Below are 26,480 nucleotides of genomic sequence, written 5' to 3' on the forward strand. Positions count from 1 at the left end.
TATGTGCTATGGAAGGGGATAGTGTGCTATGGAAGGTGATAGTGTGCTATGGAAGGGATAGTGTGCTATGGAAGTGATAGTGTGCTATGAAGGGGATAGTGTGCTATGGAAGGTGATAGTGTGCTATGGAGGGGATAGTGTGCTATGGAAGGGGATAGTGTGCTGTGGAAGGGGATAGTGTGGTATGGAAGGGGATAGTGTGCTATGGAAGGGGATAGTGTGCTATGGAAGGGGATAGTGTGCTATGGAAGGGGATAGTGTGCTGTGGAAGGGGATAGTGTGCTATGGAAGGGGATAGTGTGCTATGGAAGGGGATAGTGTGCTATGGAAGGGGATAGTGTGCTATGGAAGGGGATGGTGTGCTATGGAAGGGGATAGTGTGCTATGGAAGGGGATAGTGTGCTATGGAAGGGGATAGTGTGCTATGGAAGGGGATAGTGTGCTATGGAAGGGGATAGTGTGCTATGGAAGGGGATAGTGTGCTATGGAAGGGGATAGTGTGCTATGGAAGGGGATAGTGTGCTATGGAAGGGGATAGTGTGTTGTTGAAGGGGATAGTGTGTTGTTGAAGGGGATAGTGTGCTATGGAAGGGGATAGTGTGCTGGAAGGGGATAGTGTGCTATGGAAGGGGATAGTGTGCTATGGAAGGGGATAGTGTGCTATGGAAGGGGATAGTGTGCTATGGAAGGGGATAGTGTGCTATGGAAGGGGATAGTGTGCTATGGAAGGGGATAGTGCACTATGGAAGGGGATAGTGTGCTATGGAAGGGGATAGTGTGCTATGGAAGGGGATAGTGTGCTATGGAAGGGGATAGTGTGCTATGGAAGGGGATAGTGCACTATGGAAGGGGATAGTGTGCTATGGAAGGGGATAGTGTGCTATGGAAGGGGATAGTGTGCTATGGAAGGGGATAGTGTGCTATGGAAGGGGATAGTGTGCTGGGGATAGTGTGCTATGGAAGGGGATAGTGCACTATGGAAGGGGATAGTGTGCTATGGAAGGGGATAGTGTGCTATGGAAGGGGATAGTGTGCTATGGAAGGGGATGGTGTGCTATGGAAGGGGATAGTGTGCTATGGAAGGGGATAGTGTGGTATGGAAGGGGATAGTGTGCTATGGAAGGGGATAGTGTGCTATGGAAGGGGATAGTGCACTATGGAAGGGGATGGTGTGCTATGGAAGGGGATAGTGCTATGGAAGGGGATAGTGTGCTATGGAAGGGGATAGTGTGCTATGGAAGGGGATAGTGTGCTATGGAAGGGGATAGTGTGCTATGGAAGGGGATAGTGTGCTATGGAAGGGGATAGTGTGCTATGGAAGGGGATAGTGTGCTATGGAAGGGGATAGTGTGCTATGGAAGGTGATAGTGTGCTATGGAAGGGGATAGTGTGCTATGGAAGGGGATAGTGTGCTATGGAAGGGGATAGTGTGCTATGGAAGGGGATAGTGTGATATGGAAGGGGATAGTGTGCTATGGAAGGGGATAGTGTGCTATGGAAGGGGATAGTGTGCTATGGAAGGGGATAGTGTGCTATGGAAGGGGATAGTGTGCTATGGGAGGTGATAGTGTGCTATGGAAGGGGATAGTGTGCTATGGAAGGGGATAGTGTGCTGGGGATAGTGTGCTATGGAAGGGGATAGTGTGCTATGGAAGGGGATAGTGCACTATGGAAGGGGATAGTGTGCTATGGAAGGGGATAGTGTGCTATTTAAGGGGATAGTGTGCTATGAAAGGGGATAGTGTGCTATGGAAGGGGATAGTGTGATATGGAAGGGGATAGTGTGCTATGGAAGGGGATAGTGTGCTATGAAAGGGGATAGTGTGCTATGGAAGGGGATAGTGTGCTATGGAAGGGGATAGTGTGCTATGGAAGGGGATAGTGTGCTATGGAAGGGGATAGTGTGCTATGGAAGGGATAGTGTGCTATGGAAGGGGGGAGGGATAGTGTGCTATGGAAGGGGTATAGTGTGCTATGGAAGGGGATAGTGTGCTATGGAAGGGGATAGTGTGCTATGGAAGTGTGCTATGGAAGGGGATAGTGTGCTATGGAAGGGGATAGTGTGCTATGGAAGGGGATAGTGTGCTATGGAAGGGGATAGTGTGCTATGGGAGGGGATAGTGCGCTATGGAAGGGGATAGTGCACTATGGAAGGGGATAGTGCGCTATGGAAGGGGATAGTGTGCTATGGAAGGGGATAGTGTGCTATGGAAGGGGATAGTGTGCTATGGAAGGGGATAGTGTGCTATGGAAGGGGATAGTGTGCTATGGAAGGGGATAGTGTATATGGAAGGGGATAGTGTGCTATGGAAGGGGATAGTGTATGGAAGGGGATAGTGTGCTATGGAAGGGGATAGTGTGCTATGGAAGGGGATAGTGTGCTATGGAAGGGGATAGTGTGCTATGGAAGGGGATAGTGTATGGAAGGGGATAGTGTGCTATGGAAGGGGATAGTGTGCTATGGAAGGGGATAGTGTGCTATGGAAGGGGATAGTGGGGTGTGATAGTTTGCTGTAAATGTAATACATCAGTATTCTGCTTTGCATTGATAGGGTCCTTGTATTAATTGTTTACTGATCATAACACCCATAGAGAGCAATATATCCTTCTCAAATTCCCATAGATTCATCTGTTCTTCATACGCATATCTCTAACCTGTCTTGCATAAATATTAAGAAAATCTAATGTGGCCTAGTTCTGCTCCCTGCAGAGAGCACTATCTGTATCAATCCTGCTGGCTCTTCCTCAGCAGCCATCCATCTGTCTGTCAGCTGACTGTTAAGACACATCATGTAGGGATGTGAATAACCGTTACCAGACGGCAACCAGGAGGAACCAGCCAGTCAAAACAGCTTCTTCCACTCAATCATTTCACAGAACTAGGTGTATAACCATTATGCAATGGACATACAGTATATTTATTGGAACGAAACAGAAATGCAAAACATTGGTAAAACAGCGGTATAGATCAGGGTTGTCAGGAGGGTAGCTCTCCAGGAACAGGGTTGGATAAAACCTACAGGAGGGTAGCTCTCCAGGAACAGGGATGGAGTTAAAACCTACAGGAGGGTAGCTCTCCAGGAACAGGGTTGGATAAAACCTACAGGAATGTAGCTCTCCAGGAACAGGGTTGGATAAAACCTACAGGAGGGTAGCTCTCCAGGAACAGGGTTTAATAAAACCTACAGGAGGGTAGCTCTCCAGGAACAGGGTTGGAGTTAAAACCTACAGGAGGGTAGCTCTCCAGGAACAGGGTTGGATAAAACCTACAGGAGGGTAGCTCTCCAGGATCAGGGTTGGAGTTAAAACCTACAGGAGGGTAGCTCTCCAGGAACAGGGTTGGAGAGCACTGATATAGAGAAAGACTATATTGCGGTACCATTCTATAATGTGTTTGTGACGATGTGTGTGAGTGTGTGTGCTTGTGTTCATTTGTGTTTCTTCTGACCTAGTTTCTTCTGATGATCATGAGTGTGAATGTGTGATTGCAGATTGAAAGGCGCATGGAGCTGGTCCGTCTGGTGTCCCACAACGCACACAAGAGACTGGTCACCTGTCTACAGGGTCACATCGGAACGGAGGCAGAAAAGAGACACGTAAGGACAATCTCCTTCTCATCCTCTATTATCACACCTTCTCACCCTCTCCTCTTCTATCTCCTTCTCTACCTCTCCTTCTCATCCTCTCCTCTTCTATCTCCTTCTCTACCTCTCCTTCTCATCCTCTATTATCACACCTTCTAACCCTCTCCTCTTCTATCTCTCCTTCTCTACCTCTCCTTCTCATCCTCTATTATCACACCTTCTCACCCTCTCCTCTTCTATCTCTCCTTCTCTACCTCTCCTTCTCATCCTCTCCTCTTCTATCTCCTTCTCTACCTCTCCTTCTAACCCTCTTCTATCTCCTTCTCTACCTCTCCTTCTCACCCTCTATTATCACACCTTCTCACCCTCTCCTCTTCTATCTCCTTCTCTACCTCTCCTTCTCACCCTCTATTATCACACCTTCTAACCCTCCCCTCTTCTATCTCCTTCTCTACCTCTCCTTCTCATCCTCTATTATCACACCTTCTAACCCTCTCCTCTTCTATCTCCTTCTCTACCTCTCCTTCTAACCCTCTCCTCTTCTATCTCCTTCTCTACCTCTCCTTCTCATCCTCTATTATCACACCTTCTAACCCTCTTCTATCTCCTTCTCTACCTCTCCTTCTCATCCTCTATTATCACACCTTCTAACCCTCTCCTCTTCTATCTCCTTCTCTACCTCTCCTTCTAACCCTCTCCTCTTCTATCTCCTTCTCTACCTTTCCTTCTCATCCTCTATTATCACACCTTCTCACCCTCTCCTCTTCTATCTCCTTCTCTACCTCTCCTTCTCATCCTCTATTATCACACCTTCTAACCCTCTCCTCTTCTATCTCCTTCTCTACCTCTCCTTCTCATCCTCTATTATCACACCTTCTCACCCTCTTCTCTTCTATCTCCTTCTCTACCTCTCCTTCTCATCCTCTATTATCACACCTTCTAACCCTCTTCTATCTCCTTCTCTACCTCTCCTTCTCATCCTCTATTATCACACCTTCTAACCCTCTCCTCTTCTATCTCCTTCTCTACCTCTCCTTCTCATCCTCTATTATCATACCTTCTAACCCTCTTCTATCTCCTTCTCTACCTCTCCTTCTCATCCTCTATTATCACACCTTCTCACCCTCTCCTCTTCTACCTCTCCTTCTCACCCTCCTTTATCACACCTTCTCACCCTCTTCTCTTCTATCTCTCCTTCTCTACCTCTCCTTCTCACCCTCCTTTATCACACCTTCTCACCCTCTCCTTTTCTATCTCTCCTTCTCTACCTCTCCTTCTCACCCTCTCCTCTTCTATCTCTCCTTCTCTACCTATCCTTCTCACCCTCCTTTATCACACCTTCTCACCCTCTCCTCTTCTATCTCCTTCTCTACCTCTCCTTCTCACCCTCTATTATCACACCTTCTCACCCTCTCCTCTTCTCTCTCTCCTTCTCTACCTCCTTCTCATCCTCTATTATCACACCTTCTCACCCTCTCCTCTTCTCTCTCTCCTTCTCTACCTCCTTCTCATCCTCTATTATCACACCTTCTCACCCTCTCCTCTTCTATCTCTCCTTCTCATCCTCTATTATCACACCTTCCCACCCTCTCCTCTTCTATCTCTCCTTCTCTACCTCCTTCTCATCCTCTATTATCACACCTTCTCACCCTCTCCTCTTCTATCTCTCCTTCTCTACCTCTCCTTCTCATCCTCTATTATCACACCTTCTCACCCTCTTCTCTTCTATCTCCTTCTCTACCTCTCCTTCTCATCCTCTATTATCACACCTTCTCACCCTCTCCTCTTCTATCTCTCCTTTTCTACCTCTCCTTCTCATCCTCTCCTTCTCTATCTCTCCTTCTCTATCTCTCCTTCTCTACCTCTCCTTCTCCCCCTCTACTCTTATATCTCTCCTTTACCTATCCTCTTGTATCTCTCCTTCTCAGGGAGATGTTGTGAACAGCTCTTACCTCTAACTCAGACATCCACATTTACCACATACTAATGTCAATGAAAGATGTGCAATTACTGTAATTTTGAGTTATTTCAAGGTAGGTTTTAAGCACTAGAGAAAGGAACCCGAGACTTGAGACAAGTTATCCATGATCTCAATGTTCTCTCTCCTCTGCAATCACTACACAGCATCTCTCAGTAAATAACAGAGGATAGACTCAGTGGATAGACATGTGGAGTAGGCCTCTCCAAACCCTCCACTATCTTTCCAAACTACTGTTAGCCAGACCCGCCCCAGTGATGCAACATTACTGATATGACTGGCAATTCACTGTCATTACTTTCACTCCAGAATTGTCTGCTTATCTCGTGTTCGAAACATGGACCTTTATGATTCCGAATAGACTTGCCCAGAACTGGCTGAGAGTTTGTGTTTCGAGGGGTGGACACTTCGCTAGTCTCATTAGTATATGTTCTATCACGTGTCCCCCCCCCCCCCCCAGAACTTAATAGCGCATCTGAGGCATAATACAACATTTTAGTTCTGGGTGTCCGAGATGAAAGATTATACAGTAACATGTCTTGTGTTGAGCAATTTAACTACAAACCCCATGATGCCTTGTGTTTCCTGCCGCAGAAAAAGCTCCCTCTGACAGCGCTGTCCCAGGCTATGCAGGATGGAGGAAGCCAGCTGGGGGAGGAGTCACTGATTGGGTGAGTGTGGAGCAGTGACAGCAGACATATATGGGGCCGGTTTCCCAGGTACAGTGGAGATTTTCCATGCTTCTGAGTCCAAGACCAGGCTACATCTGTGTTTTGAAACCAGACTATGATATGTGGTTTGAACATGGTTTCTACATGTTCAACATGCGGATTCAGAAAGATTCAGTTGAGAAAGTTAGTCCATAAGCACAGAACATGATCAGATCCCAGGACTAATCTAGTGAGAGTTATACAGGGATGGATATGGTTGTTTAAAAGGCCCCAAATGTGTTTGTGGTATTCCTACAATATCTATTACTCTCAGCTTTAGGATTGATAATGCAGTGATAACGGTGTCTCTCTCTCTCTCTCTCCTCTTTCTCCCTGTTTATCTGTGTGTATGTGTGTCTTTACGCGTGTGTGTCTTTACACGTGTGTGTGTGTGTGTGTGTGTGTGTGTGTGTGTGTGTGTGTGTGTGTGTGTGTGTGGCAGTAAGATGATGGATGTGTGTGGGGAGGCAGAGAGCAGACTAGCGTCTGAGCTGATGCAACACGAGGTCCAGCTAGAGAGAGACATCCTGGAACCTCTCAACCAGCTAGCAGAGGTGACCACCAACACTCTCCATATCTTACCCTGGCATTGATAACACTGAGCATGCCAATGGTCATACTAATGATAATGACACCATTTATGATCACTCCTATACCTACCCAGGTGGACATTCCCAACATCCTGAGACAGAGGAAACAGCTGGCTAAGCTAGTCCTAGACTATGACTCAGCCAGAGCCAGGTACTGTACTAGAACCCCAGAGCCAGGTACTGTACTAGAACCCCAGAGCCAGGTACTGCACTAGAACCTCAGAGCCAGGTACTGCACTAGAACCTCAGAGCCAGTTACTGGACTAGAACCCCAGAGCCAGGTACTGCACTAGAACCTCAGAGCCAGTTACTGGACTAGAACCCCAGAGCCAGGTACTGCACTAGAACCCCAGAGCCAGTTACTGGACTAGAACCCCAGAGCCAGTTACTGGACTAGAACCCCAGAGCCAGTTACTGGACTAAAACCCCAGAGCCAGGTACTGGACTAGAACCCCAGAGCCAGTTACTGGACTAGAACCCCAGAGCCAGTTACTGGACTAGAACCCCAGAGCCAGTTACTGGACTAGAACCCCAGAGCCAGTTACTGGACTAGAACCCCAGAGCCAGGTACTGGACTAGAACCCCAGAGCCAGGTACTGGACCAGAACCCCAGAGCCAGGTACTGGACTAGAACCCCAGAGCCATGTACTGGGCTAGAACCCCAGAGCCAGTTACTGGACTAGAACCCCAGAGCCAGGTACTGGGCTAGAACCCCAGAGCCAGTTACTGGACTAGAACCCCAGAGCCAGGTACTGGACCAGAACCCCAGAGCCAGTTACTGGACTAGAACCCCAGAGCCAGTTACTGGACTAGAACCCCAGAGCCAGGTACTGGACCAGAACCCCAGAGCCAGGTACTGGACCAGAACCCCAGAGCCAGTTACTGGGCTAGAACCCCAGAGCCAGTTACTGGACTAGAACCCCAGAGCCAGGTACTGGACCAGAACCCCAGAGCCAGGTACTGGACTAGAACCCCAGAGCCAGGTACTGGACTAGAACCCCAGAGCCAGTTACTGGACTAGAACCCCAGAGCCAGGTACTGGACTAGAACCCCAGAGCCAGGTACTGGGCTAGAACCCCAGAGCCAGTTACTGGACTAGAACCCCAGAGCCAGGTACTGGGCTAGAACCCCAGAGCCAGTTACTGGACTAGAACCCCAGAGCCAGGTACTGGGCTAGAACCCCAGAGCCAGTTACTGGACTAGAACCCCAGAGCCAGTTACTGGACCAGAACCCCAGAGCCAGTTACTGGACTAGAACCCCAGAGCCAGGTACTGGACCAGAACCCCAGAGCCAGGTACTGGACTAGAACCCCAGAGCCAGGTACTGGACTAGAACCCCAGAGCCAGGTACTGGACTAGAACCCCAGAGCCAGTTACTGGACTAGAACCCCAGAGCCAGGTACTGGGCTAGAACCCCAGAGCCAGGTACTGGGCTAGAACCCCAGAGCCAGTTACTGGACTAGAACCCCAGAGCCAGTTACTGGACTAGAACCCCAGAGCCAGGTACTGGACCAGAACCCCAGAGCCAGGTACTGGACCAGAACCCCAGAGCCAGGTACTGGACCAGAACCCCAGAGCCAGTTACTGGGCTAGAACCCCAGAGCCAGTTACTGGACTAGAACCCCAGAGCCAGGTACTGGACCAGAACCCCAGAGCCAGGTACTGGACTAGAACCCCAGAGCCAGGTACTGGACCAGAACCCCAGAGCCAGGTACTGGACCAGAACCCCAGAGCCAGGTACTGGACCAGAACCCCAGAGCCAGGTACTGGACCAGAACCCCAGAGCCAGGTACTGGACCAGAACCCCAGAGCCAGGTACTGGACTAGAACCCCAGAGCCAGGTACTGGACCAGAACCCCAGAGCCAGTTACTGGACCAGAACCCCAGAGCCAGGTACTGGACCAGAACCCCAGAGCCAGTTACTGGACCAGAACCCCAAAAATAAAGCTATGACAAATAAAAAAAAATATTTAGCAAAAGTTGTATGTGCATTTCTCAAGTAAAGATATGTGTTCACACATAGATGAGACAAAGGTCCACATCTCCATTATATTTTCTTTTTGTTCCAGGTGGTTGCAGGCAAGCAAGTCTATTCACTTTTCCACAAACTACCAGGCCACTGTCGCCAAGGTTGAGACTCTCAAAGACGAGATGGACGAGGCCCTGAACAAAGTGGAGATGTGTAAGGTACTGTAGGTAGTATTCATTCAAGTCTAGTTAGAATTTTTCAATGAAAAGGAACTGGTCACTCGCTAGCAAAATACATACTGTCGTAACAAGACTCTGGAGAAAAGCTGTTGTTTTATAGATTGATTTGGGATAAAAACAGAACAGCCGTTTTTTACAGATTGATTCGCCATATCAAGTGTCTCCACTGAAATCATGTCAACATGTATTTACTTTCATAGTGTATTGAACTGATATCATTTATAATATGTGCACCAAATGTGCACATACAGCAGAGGATGTAATGGTTTGCAAAGTGGTAGAATTAGGTTTCCAGGGAATTCTGCAGGTTTCCAGCACTATGAAAAAACTCTCAGTATAAAGGAAAGTCTAGGCACAGTACAGGGCAGCATGAGAGCACACACTCCTGGTATTCCTAGATGACCTTGGAAAATTGGGAATACCTTCCTGCTCTAATGACTGGAGGTAAAGTTGAAAAGATGGCGTCATTCCAGCTAAGGCTTCTTAATCATGACAGGATCATATCTGATGACCTGGCTGAACAGAGGGTTATTGTGACAGGCGTATGAACAGAGGGTTATTGTGACAGGGGTATGAACAGAGGGTTATTGTGACAGGGGTATGAACAGAGGGTTATTGTGACAGGGGTATGAACAGAGGGTTATTGTGACAGGGGTATGAACAGAGGGTTATTGTGACAGGCGTATGAACAGAGGGTTATTGTGACAGGGGTATGAACAGAAGGTTATTGTGACAGGGGTATGAACAGAGGGTTATTGTGACAGGGGTATGAACAGAGGGTTATTGTGACAGGGGTATGAACAGAGGGTTATTGTGACAGGGGTATGAACAGAGGGTTATTGTGACAAGGGTATGAACAGAAGGTTATTGTGACGGGTATGAACAGAAAGTTATTGTGACAGGGGTATGAACAGAAAGTTTTTGTGACGGTATGAACAGAGGGTTATTGTGACAGGGGTATGAACAGAAAGTTATTGTGACAGGGGTATGAACAGAAGGTTATTGTGACAGGGGTATGAACAGAAGGTTATTGTGACAGGGGTATGAACAGAAGGTTATTGTGACAGGGGTATGAACAGAAGGTTATTGTGACAGGGGTATGAACAGAGGGTTATTGTGACAGGGGTATGAACAGAAGGTTATTGTGACAGGGGTATGAACAGAGGGTTATTGTGACAGGGGTATGAACAGAAGGTTATTGTGACAGGGGTATGAACAGAAGGTTATTGTGACAGGGGTATGAACAGAAAGTTATTGTGACAGGGGTATGAACAGAGGGTTATTGGGACAGGGGTATGAACAGAGGGTTATTGTGACAGGGGTATGAACAGAGGGTTATTGTGACAGGGGTATGAACAGAGGGTTATTGTGACAGGGGTACGAACAGAGGGTTATTGTGACAGGGGCATGAACAGAGCCTGACATACATGTTATTAGGGCTATGTTATTAAAGGGTCATGACTGTGCTGTCAGTTACCTATACATGCTATTCACATTGTCAGGTTCAATGTTCTGGTTCAATGATCCAGAGGGATACCAAAGAAAGCAGGCTAGATGTATTAACTACAATGGGTGTTGCAGCTCCAAGACAAGATACAACGTCACAAGCACATATATCTATAACCTCTGACTAGGCCACCTTTCCCAAACAGACCCCCCCCCTTCTGTGTCTAGGATGAACAATCAATCTCTGTGGTGTAGACCCAATCAAAAGTGGGTCTACACCACATTTGAAGGGACAAAATGCTGATGTTCACATGGTCCTTCCTCAGGACCAGCTGTCTGCTGACATGTATAACTTCTCCTCCAAGGAGGGAGACTACGCCCGCTACTATGTTATTGTGAGTATTCTTCATCCTGACTATATCATAACATCATCATTTCCTTCAGATCACATTTTACCCACATTAGCTCATCATTTGAAATGTTACATTAACAGTAGGGTAGTATTGGATTGAATAACTTTCTTGCCCTCAGGGAATTTAAGGTGTGGCATTTGGAATAAATTGAATATGTGATACAACATAAATGTGTGTGATGCCATGTGAATGTGTGTGATGTCATGTGTATGTGTGTGATGCCATGTGAATGTGTGTGATGCCATGTGTGTGATGCCATGTGAATGTGTGTGATGTCATGTGAATGTGTGTGATGCCATGTGAATGTGTGTGATGCCATGTGAATGTGTGTGATGCCATGTGAATGTGTGTGATGCCATGTGAATGTGTGTGATGCCATGTGAATGTGTGTGATGCCATGTGAATGTGTGTGATGCCATGTGAATGTGTGTGATGCCATGTGAATGTGTGTGATGCCATGTGAATGTGTGTGATGCCATGTGTATGTGTGTGATGCCATGTGAATGTGTGTGATGCCATGTGAATGTGTATCAGTTGGTAGAGGCCCAGGCTGACTACCACAGGAGGTCTCTGGCTGCTCTGGAAGGAGTCCTGCCGACCATACAGGCACAGAACGGTAAAGGAAACCTTAATGAATCAAAACCTGTTAACAATTTTCTTGATAAAATACAAAACATGAATGTTCTTCCCCTGCAAGAATAAATTCAGCTGAATGTTGATTCAAAATGCTTTCTCACTTCATGCAGTGAATGTTCTGACTGCATCACCTTGGTCAGATATGTTTTACCTCTAACCAGTAGTCTCTTTCATTTCAAAGCCAGTATTCACAAAGCACAGCCAACTTTTCATGTCATGTTAAGTAGGATACCTAGTCTGATAAAGGTTTGTTATAAAAAGAGAAAATCTCAAGTGACTTAACTGCGTCGGTTTGTTAAGTCTTGGCTCTTCATTGCCTTAGCAGTAAAACAAAGCGGTGCTAATGAGCAGTTTTTCTCTGACTTAATGAAACAGGAATTAGATAGAATCAGGTTAAATTAGATTTGAGTGAAAATGGCTCTGTCTTAAAAGCATCTACAGTCACATCTGGGCCCGTATCCCCCTGTCTGTATAAAGCTGATTCATTATGAACTGAAAACCATCTACAGTCACATCTGGGCCCGTATCCCCCTGTCCGTATAAAGCTGATTCATTATGAACTGAAAGGTTAAACTGATCCTAGATCAGCAGTCCTACACACATCTGGGCCCTTATCCCCCTGTCTGTATAAAGCTGATTCATTATGAACTGAAAGGCTAAACTGATCCTAGATCAGCAGTCCTACTCTGAGCGCTTTTTGAATAGAGGCCCTGGTCGAACTCTGGAACAGATCAATTCATGACATGTGCTAAGATGCAGTTGGTTAATCTGTTAGTCGTGCTCTAAAATGACAGGAATAACCTAGCAGTGAGAACAGAATCTTTGTTTCCTCACATACGGTTCATGATAATGAAACTGACCCACGCTGGCGGCCATGTTGTGCCCTGTGTACAGACTCATGGATGGAGAAGCCTGCGTACGGCACGGCTCTGGAAGAGCACCTGAAGAGGAGTAACCGTGAGATCGCCCTGCCCTTAGAGGCCTGTGTCATGATGCTGCTGGAGACTGGCATGAAGGAGGAGGTAACCGTCACCATGACGATGATGATGATGATGATGATGATGAGGAAAAGAATGGACTAGCGCAGGGATCATCAACTAGATTTTTTCTTGAGTGGATGATCTGGGGGCCAGAATATAATTACAAATCATTTGTCGATGGCAAATTGACCGCAAGAAGCCCATACAGATATAATATTGGACTAAAACATAATCATTTCAAACCTTGCTTACATTTGTATAGTATCAATTGCAATATATCTCTCCATTATATGTGGGAATACTTTGGAACAGATTTCCAAAATGAAAAGCACTTGGAGCTGATTTGCTGGTGTTTTTACAGTTTTACAAATTCAAATCATTTGGACCGCGGGCTGCCAGTTGGGTAACCCTGGGCTAGCGTTTTTATAGTGCTTCTCACTAGGTCTCAATGCACTGGTAATTATTGAGGGTAAGTCACCCTATCCATATCTAATGTGTAGCAAAATACCCACTCCTTTATGATCAAAACCAACATGTTACAGACAGAAGACTAGGCAATTGCCATTTCACACACATGCTGAGTAAGAGCCTACGGTCTGGTACTGATGACATCTGTGGTCTGGTTCTTTGGTTGGTTAACCAGCCTCGTGCCTTGGAGGGAAGTTTTCAACTGTAACGCTTTCATTTCTTTTCTTTTTATACAGACAGTCAGAACTGTTGTTGCAAATATCTTTCGCTCAACCTCAGAGACTCGTATCTCTAGATGTGATATGATGGTATCTATTTTCTCCCTCCTTCCTTGTCTCAGTCATACCCAAACCAGACGGCCTTCTCTAATATTAGAACAGAAAGTAGACATCCATTTCCCCCTCAAAGAGCTTCTCAATTCAATGCAAATTGGCATTTTTCCTCATTTATATTTGTATCTAACCGTGGTTAGTTTGTTGAACCAGTTCTAATTTGCTATGAAGAAAAAAACATTTGTAAACTTTAAGACTTTAAAACTGTATCTCTCTCTTCTCAGGGTCTGTTCCGAATCGCTGCTGGGGCCTCCAAACTAAAGAAGCTGAAGGCAGCGCTGGACTGTTCCACCTCCCAGTTAGAGGAGTTTTACTCTGACCCCCATGCTGTAGCTGGTATGACCCATTTCCCTTACATATCTCATTAAAGTTGTTTTCGTTCCCCTTTACTCTCAATAGTCTATGCAGGGGTTGAATTTGGGGGTGCAGAGTGGAAGACAATACGATCTGCAATCTTTGGATTTGAGACTGTATTCAGTCCAGTGGGAATGGTGTATATTTGAGTTAAAAATGATCATGTATCCTGCCATGCCCTCCGACGAACCATCAAACAGGCAAAGCGCCAACACAGGGCTAAGATTGAATCGTACTACACAGGCTCCGACACTCGTCTTATGTGGCAGGGCTTGCAAACTATTACAGACTACAAAGGGAAGCACAGCCGCTAGCTGCCCAGTGACACGAGCAACCCAGACGAGCAAAATCACTTCTATGCTCGCTTTGAGGCAAGCAATACTGAGGCATGCATGAGAGCATCAGCTGTTCCGGACGACTGTGTGATCACGCTCTCCGTAGCCGACGTGAGTAAGACCTTTAAACAGGTCAACATTCACAAGGCCGCGAGGCCAGACGGATTACCAGGACGTGTTCTCCGGGCATGTGCTGACCAACTGGCAGGTGTCTTCACTGACATTTTCAACATGTCCCTGATTGAGTCTATAATACCAACATGTTTCAAGCAGACCACCATAGTTCCTGTGCTCAAGAACACAAAGGCAACCTGCCTAAATGACTACAGATCCGTAGCACTCAAGTCCGTAGCCATGAAGTGCTTTGAAAGGCTGGTAATGGCTCACATCAACATCATTATCCCAGAAACCCTAGACCCACTCCAATTTGCATACCGCCCAAACAGATCCACAGATGATGCAATCTCTATTGCACTCCACACTGCCCTTTCCCACCTGGACAAAAGGAACACCTACTTCAGAATGCTATTCATTGGCTACAGCTCAGGATTCAACACCATAGTACCCTCAAAGCTCATCACTAAGCTAAGGATCATGGGACTAAACACCTCCTTCTGCAACTGGATCCTGAACTTCCTGACGGGCCGCCCCCAGGTGGTGAGTGTACGTATCAACACATCTGCCACGCTGATCCCCAACACTGGAGTCCCTCAGGGGTGCGTGCGCAGTCCCCTCCTGTACTCCCTGTTCACCCACGACTGTGTGGCCAGGTACGACTCCAACACCATCATTAAGTTTGCAGACAACACAACAGTGGTAGGCCTGACCACTGACAACGACGAGACAGCCTATAGGGAGGAGGTTAGAGACCTGGCTGGGTGGTGCCAGAGTAACAACCTATCCCTTAACGTAACCAAGACTAAGGAGATGATTGTGGACTACAGGAAAAGGAGGACTGAGCACGCCCACATTCTCATCGACGGGGCTGTAGTGGAGCAGGTTGAGAGCTTCAAGTTCCTTGGTGTCCACATCACCAACAAACTAGAGTGGTCCAAGCACACCAAGACAGTTTGTAAAGAGGGCACAACAAAGCCTATTCCCCCTCAGGAAACTAAAAAGATTTGGCATGGGTCCTCAGATTCTCAAAAGGTTCTACAGCTGCACCATCGAGAGCATCCTGACTGATTGCATCGCTGCCTGGTACGGCAACTGTTCGGCCTCCGACTGCAAGGCACTACAGAGGGTAGTGCGTACGGCCCAGTACATCACTGGGGCCAAGCTTTCTGCCTTCCAGGACCTCTATATCAGGCGGTGTCAGAGGAAGGCCCTAAAAATTGTCAAAGACCCCACCCTCCCCAGCCATAGACTGTTCTCTCTACTACCGCATGGCAAGCGGTACCAGAGTGCCAAGTCTAGGACCAAAAGGCTTCTCAACAGCTTTTACCCCCAAGCCATAAGACTCCTGAACAGGTAATCAAATGCCTACCCGGACTATTTGCTGTGTGTGTGTGTGTGTGTGTGTGTGTGTGTGTGTGTGTCCATCCCAACCCCTCTTTACATTGCTGCTACTCTGTTTATCATATATACACAGTCACTTTAACCATACCTACATGTACATACTACCTCAATCAGCCTGACTAACCGGTGTCTGTATATAGCCTAGTTACTGTTATTATTCACTGTCTTTTTACTGTTGTTTTTTATTTCCTTATCTATTGTTCACCTAATACCTATTTTTTTACATGAAATTTGCACTGTTGGTTAGGGCATGTAAGTAAGCATTTCACTGTAAGGTCTACACCTGTTGTATTTGGCGCACGTGACAAATAAACTTTGATTTGATTTTAAGGGGGCAGTCCCACTACTTCCAAATGCACAATTGAACCCCATTCAGTTCATGTACTATAATGCACCATATTTGTGGTTGTGTTGTCCGTGTCTCTGTCCAGGAGCTCTGAAGTCCTACCTCAGAGAGCTGCCTGAACCCCTTATGACCTTCGCACTGTATGATGAGTGGACACAAGCCTCCAAGTAAGAATACTACATATCCACCTGTGTACACAATGATTCACTGTCCACAAATACACTGGACAATATACTCATCACACTCTGCAGTGAAACACTTTTCAAGACCATGCTCGTATTCACTAGGCACAAAACAGAAGAAAACAGACCGAAACGTGGATTTGGCAAATAATACATATTTTTTTGCGTTTTCCGTTGCAAAGCGTTTTGCTATGGTGTGCCCTAATGAATACGACCCAAACCCAACAAGTGTTTATTATAGAGACTGTGAAACATTGTACCATCTTATTTGGGTATGTAATGTTGTGTTGTACAGTGTGTCTGACCCAGACAGGAGGCTTCAGGCTTTGTGGGTGGCATGTGACGGTTTGCCAAAGAACCACAAGGCCAACTTCAGGTGAGTGTCAATGCTGGAGACATTTAATTGTCCACCACTCTAATTATATGCTCCCAAAAGTGATTTATTTATGAGATTCACACAAGGTCTATGGTTCAATCCCCCATTGGGATTTTGTTTTTAGGTATCTGGTAAAGTTCCTAGCCAAGCTGGCCCAGGACAGTGAGGTGAATAAGATGACTCCCAGTAACATCGCCATAGTGCTGGGACCCAACCTGCTCTGGTCCAAGACTGAGGGGTGAGCAATACACTGAGGAGGATATACAACATCCATCGCAGGCATCAAAAAGAAAGGACCAAGGCACTCTTCATATAATTCAGAACAATTCCTTTATTTGTATGGCATGTTCAGTGGAAACAAAGATAACACATTTATAATCTTTGTTCCCAAATGTCTTGGTCCTCCTTTCTTTTTGATGACCCATTTACCCCTTTTACCAAAGAGCGCCTTCTGTCTACAAAAAACAACCATTGTGTACCTTAGCAGTGCTTCCCTGTCTTCTTATTTCTACAAATCCATCCCTTGCATTTGAGTTAAACAATTAGCATTGGTAGTGTTGTACAGTACATATATCAGTAGTTAATTTCCTAACAACAGATTTAGCTTGATGTTTCATTGATCTTGATCTCTCTCTCCCTCTCTGTCCTCAGGACTCTGGCAGAGATGGCTGCTGCTACCTCGGTCCATGTGGTGGCCATCATAGAACCCATCATCCAGCACGCTGACTGGTTCTTCCCAGATGGTAAGAGACCTCTACTTGAACCTGGGAGGGATTGTGTTACAGAAAGTCTTTATCTAAGTGACTATGTTACTCCTAAGTTACTCCTCACACGATATAGAACAGGAAATGCCCGTTGTCTTGTTTGCTGACCTCTCTGTGTTTCACTTCTCACCAGACGTGGACTTTAACGTGTCGGGCATGTTCGTGGCCATGACCCCTGAACCTGACCCAGGCCCTTTCGAAAGGCGACGCCCCGGAAGCCTGGTGGAAGGGGACACTCCCCGCAAAGACAGGTACCTGTCCTACCCCCGTAGCAGCCCCCGTCCCAGCCCAGGTCTCAGCATCCATCCCCGGACACTGACCAGGCAGGAGTCCAGGGGGGCAGCGGCCGTCTCAGCCCTCTATGTAGTGGCTGACGAGTCCATCACAGTCAAAGAAACGCCCGCTGGGGAGCAGGAACAGCCAATGCCACTGCCTTCTTAATAAAGTCCAAGCTATACCCTAGGAGACAGTTTGTGAATCCAGAATCCCAGTTTGTGAAAGTCCATTCCAATTGTGTTTGTGTGTGTTTTAACACTACAGTATTACCGATATGTAAGATGATTATAGAAACAAACCAATAAAATGTGTGTTTAAACCGAGGCCAGCGGTGAACGTGATGAATAAGCACACTTCTCACTAAGAATTGTTCTTAAATTTAACACATTGTTTCAGGAGATATAAGGATTAACCCTCACTTGTCTTGAATTGAATCACACTTTTATCAAGCTGTGTCACCATTTTGAAATACGAAACAATGTTTAACACTTTGAACCTCTTATATGCCACCTCTATTAAAGCCTAGGTTTTAGGTTACTGGTTGTGTGTTTTGTCACTCTATTCTGTTGTCATGCTGAAAGAAATGGCAGGAGCTCAAAGTTCACTAGTTCAAAGGTCACTTTGATCTCATGTGATCTCTGCTTCAGTAAAGGCCTTTGGTTAATACCTCATTCTTCTCTCTCTCTCTCTGGAGTGGTCTCTCTTTTAACTGTCGGTATCAGTCCCTGTCTCTGTCTCTGTCTTTCTGTCTCTCTCATCTCTGTCTCTCTCCTCTCTGTCTCTCTCCTCTCTGATGTTGTCATCGGTGTGTCTTCACCCCTCACTCTCTCCCCTCTCCCCCCCGTATAGCCCCGCTCCTAACAAACTGGGTGACCACACCCCTACCCCCACCCCACGTAGAGCTGCCACTCTAAATAGAAAACAGCACCATCATGCCTCTTCGCCCGCCTTCCAGCCCCCTCTACCACCGCCAGAGGCTGGAGGAGTCACCCAGACCCAGCCTGTGGCTGAGCCCCAGACCGTGGCTGAGCCCCAGACCCAGGAGCAAACTCTGTGTGGGAGTACGGAGGCTGGCCAGCCTGGCCTGGCTGGGGGGGGTGGTGGTGGTGGGGGTCAAGGTCAGGGTGGGGCACCAGAGGTCCAGGTGGCCACAGGGCAGCAGCCTCTGCCTCTTAGCCAGCACAGCGCTGAGGAGAGCAGGTAAGGAGGAAGCAGAAACTGAGTCCCTCCCCTCCCGTCACCAATCAGCCAAACAGAAACCAGAAGTTTGCGCGCCGCCCTGCTGTCGATCCTGATTGATCAACCTACAGCTACTCACTCTGTCATTGACCGTCATGTGTTTGGTTGTCCCATATTGTTCCCTTTATGTTCTATGCAGGCTGATACTGTGTGTTGTAATCACACCCAATGAAATCAAGTATGCTGTAAATCAAACCGATGTCTCAAATCCAATGATTTAGCTGTTTGTTGAAAGGCCTCCTAGTGATCCAGGAAGCAGCTTTGTGATTGGAGCTTGTCTATTGTCCTATCCCTTCCCAGACAGGGTGCTTGTCCTGCTCCCTCAAGTGTCTGCCTTCCTACCAGCCTTCCTAAATATTTGTCTGTCTGGACCGTTCATGTGGCTGTCTGTTGGTCAGCCCTCCCCAAGCATGCATACCTATCTGCCTGCTTTGGCGTTTCATGTAGTTGTCTAATGTTTGCTTTGTGATCGTCCCAAACTCTCGACTCACAGCCCTATGGTTTACCATGCTGGTATCATCCCAAGCAGGCTTGGTACTCCTGCACTGGTTATCCTCAATGCATGTGCAACTGTAGTTAGTTTCCTTGAATGAACTTCCCGTGTTTCCTGTAGTGTTTTTGCATCTGTTTTGGGTCAGTTGGAAACACACTGTGATTTGAGAGACATAATTGTCTTTTGTGATTTGACTCATGTAACTGGCTAATTGTCACTGTAATTGTTCTTATACATGATTGCCAATGAAGTGACTAACCCTGACCTGTGATGCAGTTTTTGCATGTCATCAATTTGCATTGATTGAGACCTGGCTTGTAGACTGACAGGTGACAGTGGGTTTGTCCTGTCCTCTATCTCCACAGCCCTGGCCATGACCCCACCTCCACTCCCCCTCCCCTGAGGAACGGGGGCTCCCAGCTCACCGTGGGGACGCCCCACTCCCAGGCAGGATGCAGGGGTCCCAGCCCCCACATTGGGCGCAGAGGTGAGAGAACACACTCTGAGTACCCAACCACACCTCTCTACACCCTCTGGTAGGTTCTACTTAAGAGACTGACACAACGTATTTCAAATAGTATATCCCATTTAGCAGACACTTTCATCCACAATGACTTACAGTCATGCATACATGGGTGGTGCTGGGAATCGAACCAACTATCCTGGCGTTGCAAGCACCATTTTCTACCAACTGAGCTACAGAGGACCACAATAGCATCAATCAAATCAGACAGAAAGCTTAGACCTTTTTAACTCACATACTTATCAGTGCTTTGATCAGTGTGATTTCATAGTTTAAATACATGGGTTTATTGTCTTCCCCAGGTACTAAGAAGCAAGCCCCTGCCCCACCCAAACAGGCCAACCCCTTTGTAGCTAATGTCTCCACCCTTGGCCACAGTCTCGCGTCTAACAACCCCTACCCCCTCATCGCTCCACGACGCCACTCTGGTAAAGAAACCCCCATCCACGCCCCCAGCCACCCGCCCCCACAGCCCCCACAAGCCCCCCAGTCTCAGGGGGAGTCAGACCCCTCTCCGCCCCACACCCCCACACCCCCTAGCACCCCTCCTCACGATGGTCCAACCTCCACCCCCTTCACCCCTCTATCCTCCTTCCACTCTGGCTCCCTCCCTCGCCCCACCAGGCCGGCTCCGAAGCCACGCTCCCGACCTACAGTTCCCCCGCCGCGTCAGCCGCCCACCAATGACGACAGCAACGGGACCTGCGGCTCCGCCTCCAAGGTCATCACCGGTAAAGTTACAGTCCATCCTTTACCAATCCAAACTACTCATGACTATAACGGATATTAAACTGTCATGACACAAACTTACTTGCTCGTTGGCCAGTATACCTTACAACAGAGGACACGATCCAGCTCTCAATATGTGCTGTGTGAGTCATAGGTAATAGAGTCATAGCCCATATCCTATCAGAGATATGCTACGTCGTGTGATAAAAAAGGAAACACACTCTGGTGAGAAAGGACGTTTCTAGAAGGTATGACACACAGTCTAAAATGCACCCAGAGAAAGGACGTTTCTAGAAGGTATGACACACAGTCTAAAATGCACCCAGAGAAAGGACGTTTCTAGAAGGTATGACACACAGTCTAAAATGCACCCAGAGAAAGGACGTTTCTAGAAGGTATGACACACAGTCTAAAATGCACCCAGAGAAAGGACGTTTCTAGAAGGTATGACACACAGTCTAAAATGCACCCAGAGAAAGGACGTTTCTAGAAGGTATGACACACAGTCTAAAATGCACCCAGAGAAAGGAAGGACAGAGGGATGACTAAAAGAAGGATATAGTTTCAGTGTATTATTCACCAATCGGCTCCTTCATTATCTTCACATAATAATCAGAGCTGGAAACGCATCTCAACAGAGGAGTTTGTGGGTGGGGGTGGGTGTGTGGGTGGGTGGGGGTGGCAGTTTTCCTGGTAGGAACTCTCAAGGTTCCATGCAGAGCAGGAGGCTCCCTGGCTGACTCAGACACGGTATTGCAGTAGCACATACTGATGTATTGTTGGCCCTATTTCCACACACACACACACACACACACTTCCTGCACTAATGGAAATGTCCTTGTTTGCCAAACGTTCCATTATATGCTCAGAGTCCAAATCAGAAAAAAAATTGCTATTCAACAATGTAGCCAGGAATTTGTCTCGGTGTACGATACTGTCTCTGGGCCTGTGCTAACAGGATTCATTTACTTTCAAATCATTTAAAATATTACATGACATTTCATAACACTTTCCACAACATATTAAGTGTGTGCCCTCAGGCCACTAATATTATATTATACTGCATGTTATCTATGCATTCTTTCTTTAGTCTGGAAGGACAATTTGAGAATCTTTTTTTTCAAGCTCTGGCTAAGTCTGTTTCAGACATAGTTACACAGCCCTGTACTTCCTACTGTATTAACACAGTTAACTGTCCAACTGCCAATGAAATCATATGCTGCTGACAATGCTAGCTAATCGAGCATTGTGTGATTTCATCAGGACTCTCACAGAGAGAGAAGTGTAACAGTGAAAGGTGTTTGTTCGCTTGGATTCTGGTCTCACTGCCTTTAGTATTGCCTCACGCACACCTTACACTGTAATTGTGGTGATTTAATTTAAAATGCATGATGGGTAAATATTGGAATATTGCAGATGTGTGAGCTGCCGCCCTGCCTGTGAGCTGAGATTGAGAGGCAGGTAATGGTAAGGATATGATTGGCTAACGCTCTGATTTGCAGCCCCTTGCTCTCCGTGTGTGTGCGTACGTGCTCGTGTGTTAGTCTGCGTCTGCGTGTGTGTGTGTGTGTGTGTGTGTGTGTGTGTGTGTGTGTGTGTGTGTGTGTGTGTGTGGTTGAGCCCAATGCATTAACCCTGCCTGCCAATAGTAAATAACATACATGTGATTCCCACCCCGTTGTGCCATGGCTGTGGTTGAAGGCTACTTACACCTACCCTTGTTAACTAACCACTCGTACACCCCTGGGATAGTCCAAGAGATGGTCCAGTCTGATACTGATGGTCCAGTCGGTACTCTACTTCCTATTTCTTATCTAAGTCAAATAATAGAAGGCCTGGACATTAAGTTTAGAATGAATCAGCATAAAAGCAAAGAGTTGTGGGATATTTTAACATTTATGTCCAGACCATCTAAATGACTGGATTTAGTTTAATTTATTTGAAGCACTCTAGAACCTAGGTGATACACTTCTAGCATTTCAGAGTAACACACCAACAATACTCTCAAAGCCACTCTGTTATTGAAATCACATTTCCCACATCGAAAAATGTACGAACTGTGACTAGAACGTGGCATTCAACTTCCCTGTCATAGTCAAATGCATTTCCTTTTTTATTATATATATATTTTTACAATATGACAAATCCTTGGTGTCTTTTCTCCAGTATGCAAAAGTGGCATTCAACTTCCCTGTCATAGTCAAATGTATTTCCTTTTATTTTTTTAATTTTATATATATATATATATATATATAAAATTAAAAAAATAAAAGGAAATGCATATATATATATTTTTTTTTTACAATATGACAAATCTTTGGTGTCTTTTCTGCAGTATGCAGAGTTTGTGTGCTTTCCTTAGGTTTGAGGTGTCTGATGTGGATATGGTCTGTTCGGTGATGCGTGTGCCTCTGTCTGTTCTGTAGAGCTTCTTGTTGCAGGCTGATAGTGGTGTACTACAGGGTTAAGGTCAAATGCATCAATTCAGGAAGTGACCTGAAATCGAAAAATCCTAATTGAAAACAATAAATTGCACTTCTCAATTCTTGAACTGGCATTTTAATTTATATCCCGAATTGGCTAATAAATACCACTTCTCAATTCTTAAACTGAAATTTTCATTTATCCCCTGAATTGGTTAATAAATAGCACTTCTCAATTCTTGAACTGGAATTTAAATTTATCCCCTGAATTGCCTGAATTAAAATGGAATTAATCCTAACCCTAGTAGGCTGTGTTTTGCCTGATTGATCACTTACCTGTCAATCTAAATGTCTTCTGTAGATGCCAGCCTGAACTTGAAGGGGATTGGCCGAGCCCTTATCCCTGAAATTACGGTGGACATACAAGGGGAGAGCTCTGCTGGTCATGAGCCCGCCCCCTCTCCAACCCCACCCTCGAACCCTGAGATCCAATCAGAGAGCACCAGTCTGTGAAAGCGGGAGGGATCACTCCAACTGACATCCCCCCAAAAAAACATTCTGCCCCAATTGGCCAATATGCTAGCCATTCATCCAATCGCCGTAGTCAGAGTCAGCTCTGAGCCTCTACAGACTGGACCATACAAACTCCCTGTGCTCCACCAATCCAGTGAGCAATAATGTCTGCAACAAACAACCCCTAGACAACATTACTCTCTACAACAATACAGGGACTAGACAACCTTCTCTTACTCTATAATCCAAACTCAACACTGTTGGCACCCACCACCCTCAACACCAACACCCTTCCATCCATATCCATAAGCCATCAACCCTGAACAGTATTGGAACTGGACCACAGGATCACCACATGTTCATTGAACCTTCAACCTGCTAAACATGATAGGAGGTTGGCCTGCAGCTAGAGATGCCACTGTAGCCTTCTATTGAATCAACCAAGCCTGTACTGGGACTGGAATATATATATATATAACCACTGAACTCCAATGCTGGCGAAGCTGTAATGTTATGACCCAGTACCTGGAAGCATCTGATGCAAATCTGAATATACTGTTTCATCATTGATCTTTGGATCCATTGTAGAATGTTGACATTGAATTGGGGGTGGGGTGGGAGGCTAAGCTTGTAAACCTAAAAGCTCAGGACTAGTATTTTTGTATTATGTAACTTTCTTCCCTGTGGTGCATTGTATGGTGGTTGAAGGAATGTTTTTTGAATAGAAATTGCTCATTTGTATGTCCTCAATGCATTACCTAAGATTGTCTACAAAACTGCAATTTTGCCCCATTTGAGAACTTTCTTTAATGGTTTTTAATGGGCCAAATAATAGAAATGTAATACAGAAAGTGCTATTGATGAGCAAATATACATGGTGAGCCCAAAGAATCCTATAAATTGCCATACTTGATTTGATGAGAATCTCTCATGGACCAAAGATGCCAGTTGATTAATAAGTACGCTGCTTTGTGTTTCTAATATAAATGTTTTAATAAATAGTTGCCAAGGACCAAATAAGTACCAGTGAGGAGTGCAATTGAAGTAACTGTTTCGTTTCATACTGTGCCTTCTCCACCCCCAATATTCACCCTGTTTCATCTGTTGTTGTTTTTAACCTGTCTTACCTCAATATACCATAGGACCGTGTTTTATTCAACCCCAATCAAACCATGTGATACATTGTTATTGAACAGAGCTGAATTCAAACAGTCACCCCTGACAAAATGTGTATACCAATCACAGATTTCCCCTTTAAAAGAAAAGTTCTATAAGAAAAGGGATGGATTGGACATTCCCTGCCACAGATTTTTTATTTGAGAAATGATTTGTTTTGATTTCCATTTGAATTTAATTTAGCTCAGGAAATGGACAAGCAACAACCCAACAGAACAATATCCCAGATTTTATTTTATGATTACTATTCAAATTAAGGATATTATGTTGACAATCTTTAGTGGGTAACCTGGCTTCTCACTCTGCTTTTGATTATTGCACGTTTTGAATGTGATTTGCGTTGCCTTTTTTCTGCCCATGTCTTTTCAACCTGAAAATGAACAAAGATTTTCGATAATGAGTGAATGGATCCTCCACTGTTTGTTCATATTAAAGGAAAATAGTTTTGGGTATTATTACTCCAAATAAACAAAACATGAATTAAAACAGTAATATTCCGTGTTTATTCATGTCAGCTGAATACTGAATTTATACTGTATATTATAATCTAATGTATACTATTAGTAAGAACTATAATACAGCATATTGAGAGGCATCATGCCCATTTAAACACTGCCAATCAAAACTATACATTGCTGCCATATAGTAAAGATACAAATTGGCTGAAAGGAACTGGCATAAATAGAAAAATATACCTGTTTCATCTGAGGTCAAAAATGTTAACAGCTGTGCCATACAGGTTACAAAATAAATGGGAGGAGATTTTTGATGTACCAATTCCATGGCATAGGGTTTATGAACTGGTACACAAAACTACACTTGATTCAATACTTAGTTTTCAATTTAAATTATTATATACAATTCTTGACACCAACAGATTGTTGTATGCCCCATATATATGGCAATCTCAGCTCTGTAGATTTTGTTGCGAAGAGACAGAATCAATAGATCATTTATTCTGGTATTGTCCATATGTAGCTTGTTTCTGGTCACAGGTTCAGGAATGTTAAAAAAAAAAAAATCACAACATGCACTTAAAATTAACCTTACAAATAGCAGTGTTGGGCAATTTGGAAAGCCATAGTCTGTCAATAAATAATATAATACTCATAGGAAAGGTTTTCATCTTTAGCTCACAATCTGTGCATAATATACGATTAGAAAGATTCAAAAATTGAGAAAAAAAATCACAGCACAATTGAAAAATATATGGCACATGGAAACCAAATGAGGGTGGTCTAGGCTGAGAGTGGTTGAGGGTTGGGATTAAAGAGTTTGTTTGGTAATGTATTATTGTTATGTGACTGCTTTATATAAAAGTACCATGTATGTGTATGTAGCAAAAAAAGCTGTAAAAAAATAAATGAAGATATTTGTCCTCTGAAGAGGGGGGTGGAGGGGTTAAAAAAACAACTATACATTGCTATTATACAATAATAAATAACAGCCTTTGCTGTGACACTTCAGTAGCACTCCTATGATGCTGCAGCAATGGCCAAGCACCACCTGTCCCTGCCAATATCTTTGGTTGTTGAGAATTCCTCACTAGGCCCAGTATCCAATGATAAATACGGCGATGGAGAGGCAGATGAGGTTGGCGTCGACCACGTGGCTAAGGCATGGGTCCTCTTCCAGAGAGCTAGCGGGGTCGAGAAGAAGAGGGGGCTGTGGGGCGCTGTCACCCTCCTTTTGCCGCTCCATCCCACACAGCCAGTAGAGGGCGGCCTTCAGCCTGGACTGGCTCCTCACACTGGCTTCTGAGGAGACTGGGGAGAGAGAAGTATGGGTATATGCGTATGAGCAGTGTTTGATTTGGACTGGAACACACCAGTACTGACACCTCAGTTTTGAGTACCAGCATCTTATAGAATATTGCTGGCTTAAAAAT

The 26,480-nt window shown here is 45.5% G+C and overlaps 1 protein-coding gene across 4 annotated transcripts in view; it reads left to right on the forward strand.

The window, feature by feature from the left end:
* LOC115205495 (rho GTPase-activating protein 17) overlaps window positions 1-25,078 on the forward strand; it is a 47,476-nt gene extending 22,398 nt beyond the window's left edge. The window contains exons 3-21 of one of the 4 annotated variants that reach the window (XM_029771541.1): window positions 3,492-3,596; window positions 6,157-6,233; window positions 6,715-6,826; window positions 6,937-7,013; window positions 8,932-9,049; window positions 10,843-10,911; window positions 11,464-11,545; window positions 12,460-12,587; window positions 13,570-13,681; window positions 15,984-16,065; window positions 16,376-16,456; window positions 16,581-16,694; window positions 17,108-17,199; window positions 17,354-17,471; window positions 18,346-18,696; window positions 19,594-19,715; window positions 20,054-20,482; window positions 21,897-21,947; window positions 23,265-25,078. In XM_029771541.1, coding sequence (XP_029627401.1) covers window positions 3,492-3,596; window positions 6,157-6,233; window positions 6,715-6,826; window positions 6,937-7,013; window positions 8,932-9,049; window positions 10,843-10,911; window positions 11,464-11,545; window positions 12,460-12,587; window positions 13,570-13,681; window positions 15,984-16,065; window positions 16,376-16,456; window positions 16,581-16,694; window positions 17,108-17,199; window positions 17,354-17,471; window positions 18,346-18,696; window positions 19,594-19,715; window positions 20,054-20,482; window positions 21,897-21,904 — 2,277 coding nt within the window. In that variant the 3' untranslated portion in view covers window positions 21,905-21,947; window positions 23,265-25,078. The remainder of the gene's footprint in view (window positions 1-3,491; window positions 3,597-6,156; window positions 6,234-6,714; window positions 6,827-6,936; window positions 7,014-8,931; window positions 9,050-10,842; window positions 10,912-11,463; window positions 11,546-12,459; window positions 12,588-13,569; window positions 13,682-15,983; window positions 16,066-16,375; window positions 16,457-16,580; window positions 16,695-17,107; window positions 17,200-17,353; window positions 17,472-18,345; window positions 18,697-19,593; window positions 19,716-20,053; window positions 20,483-21,896; window positions 21,948-23,264) is intronic. The other 3 variants (XM_029771551.1, XM_029771530.1, XM_029771558.1) reach the window with 3 other exon arrangements.
* The last annotated feature ends 1,402 nt before the right edge of the window (window positions 25,079-26,480 follow it).

The sequence above is a fragment of the Salmo trutta genome, chromosome 1 (genome assembly GCF_901001165.1).
Source record: "Salmo trutta chromosome 1, fSalTru1.1, whole genome shotgun sequence".
Lineage (NCBI taxonomy): Eukaryota > Metazoa > Chordata > Actinopteri > Salmoniformes > Salmonidae > Salmo > Salmo trutta.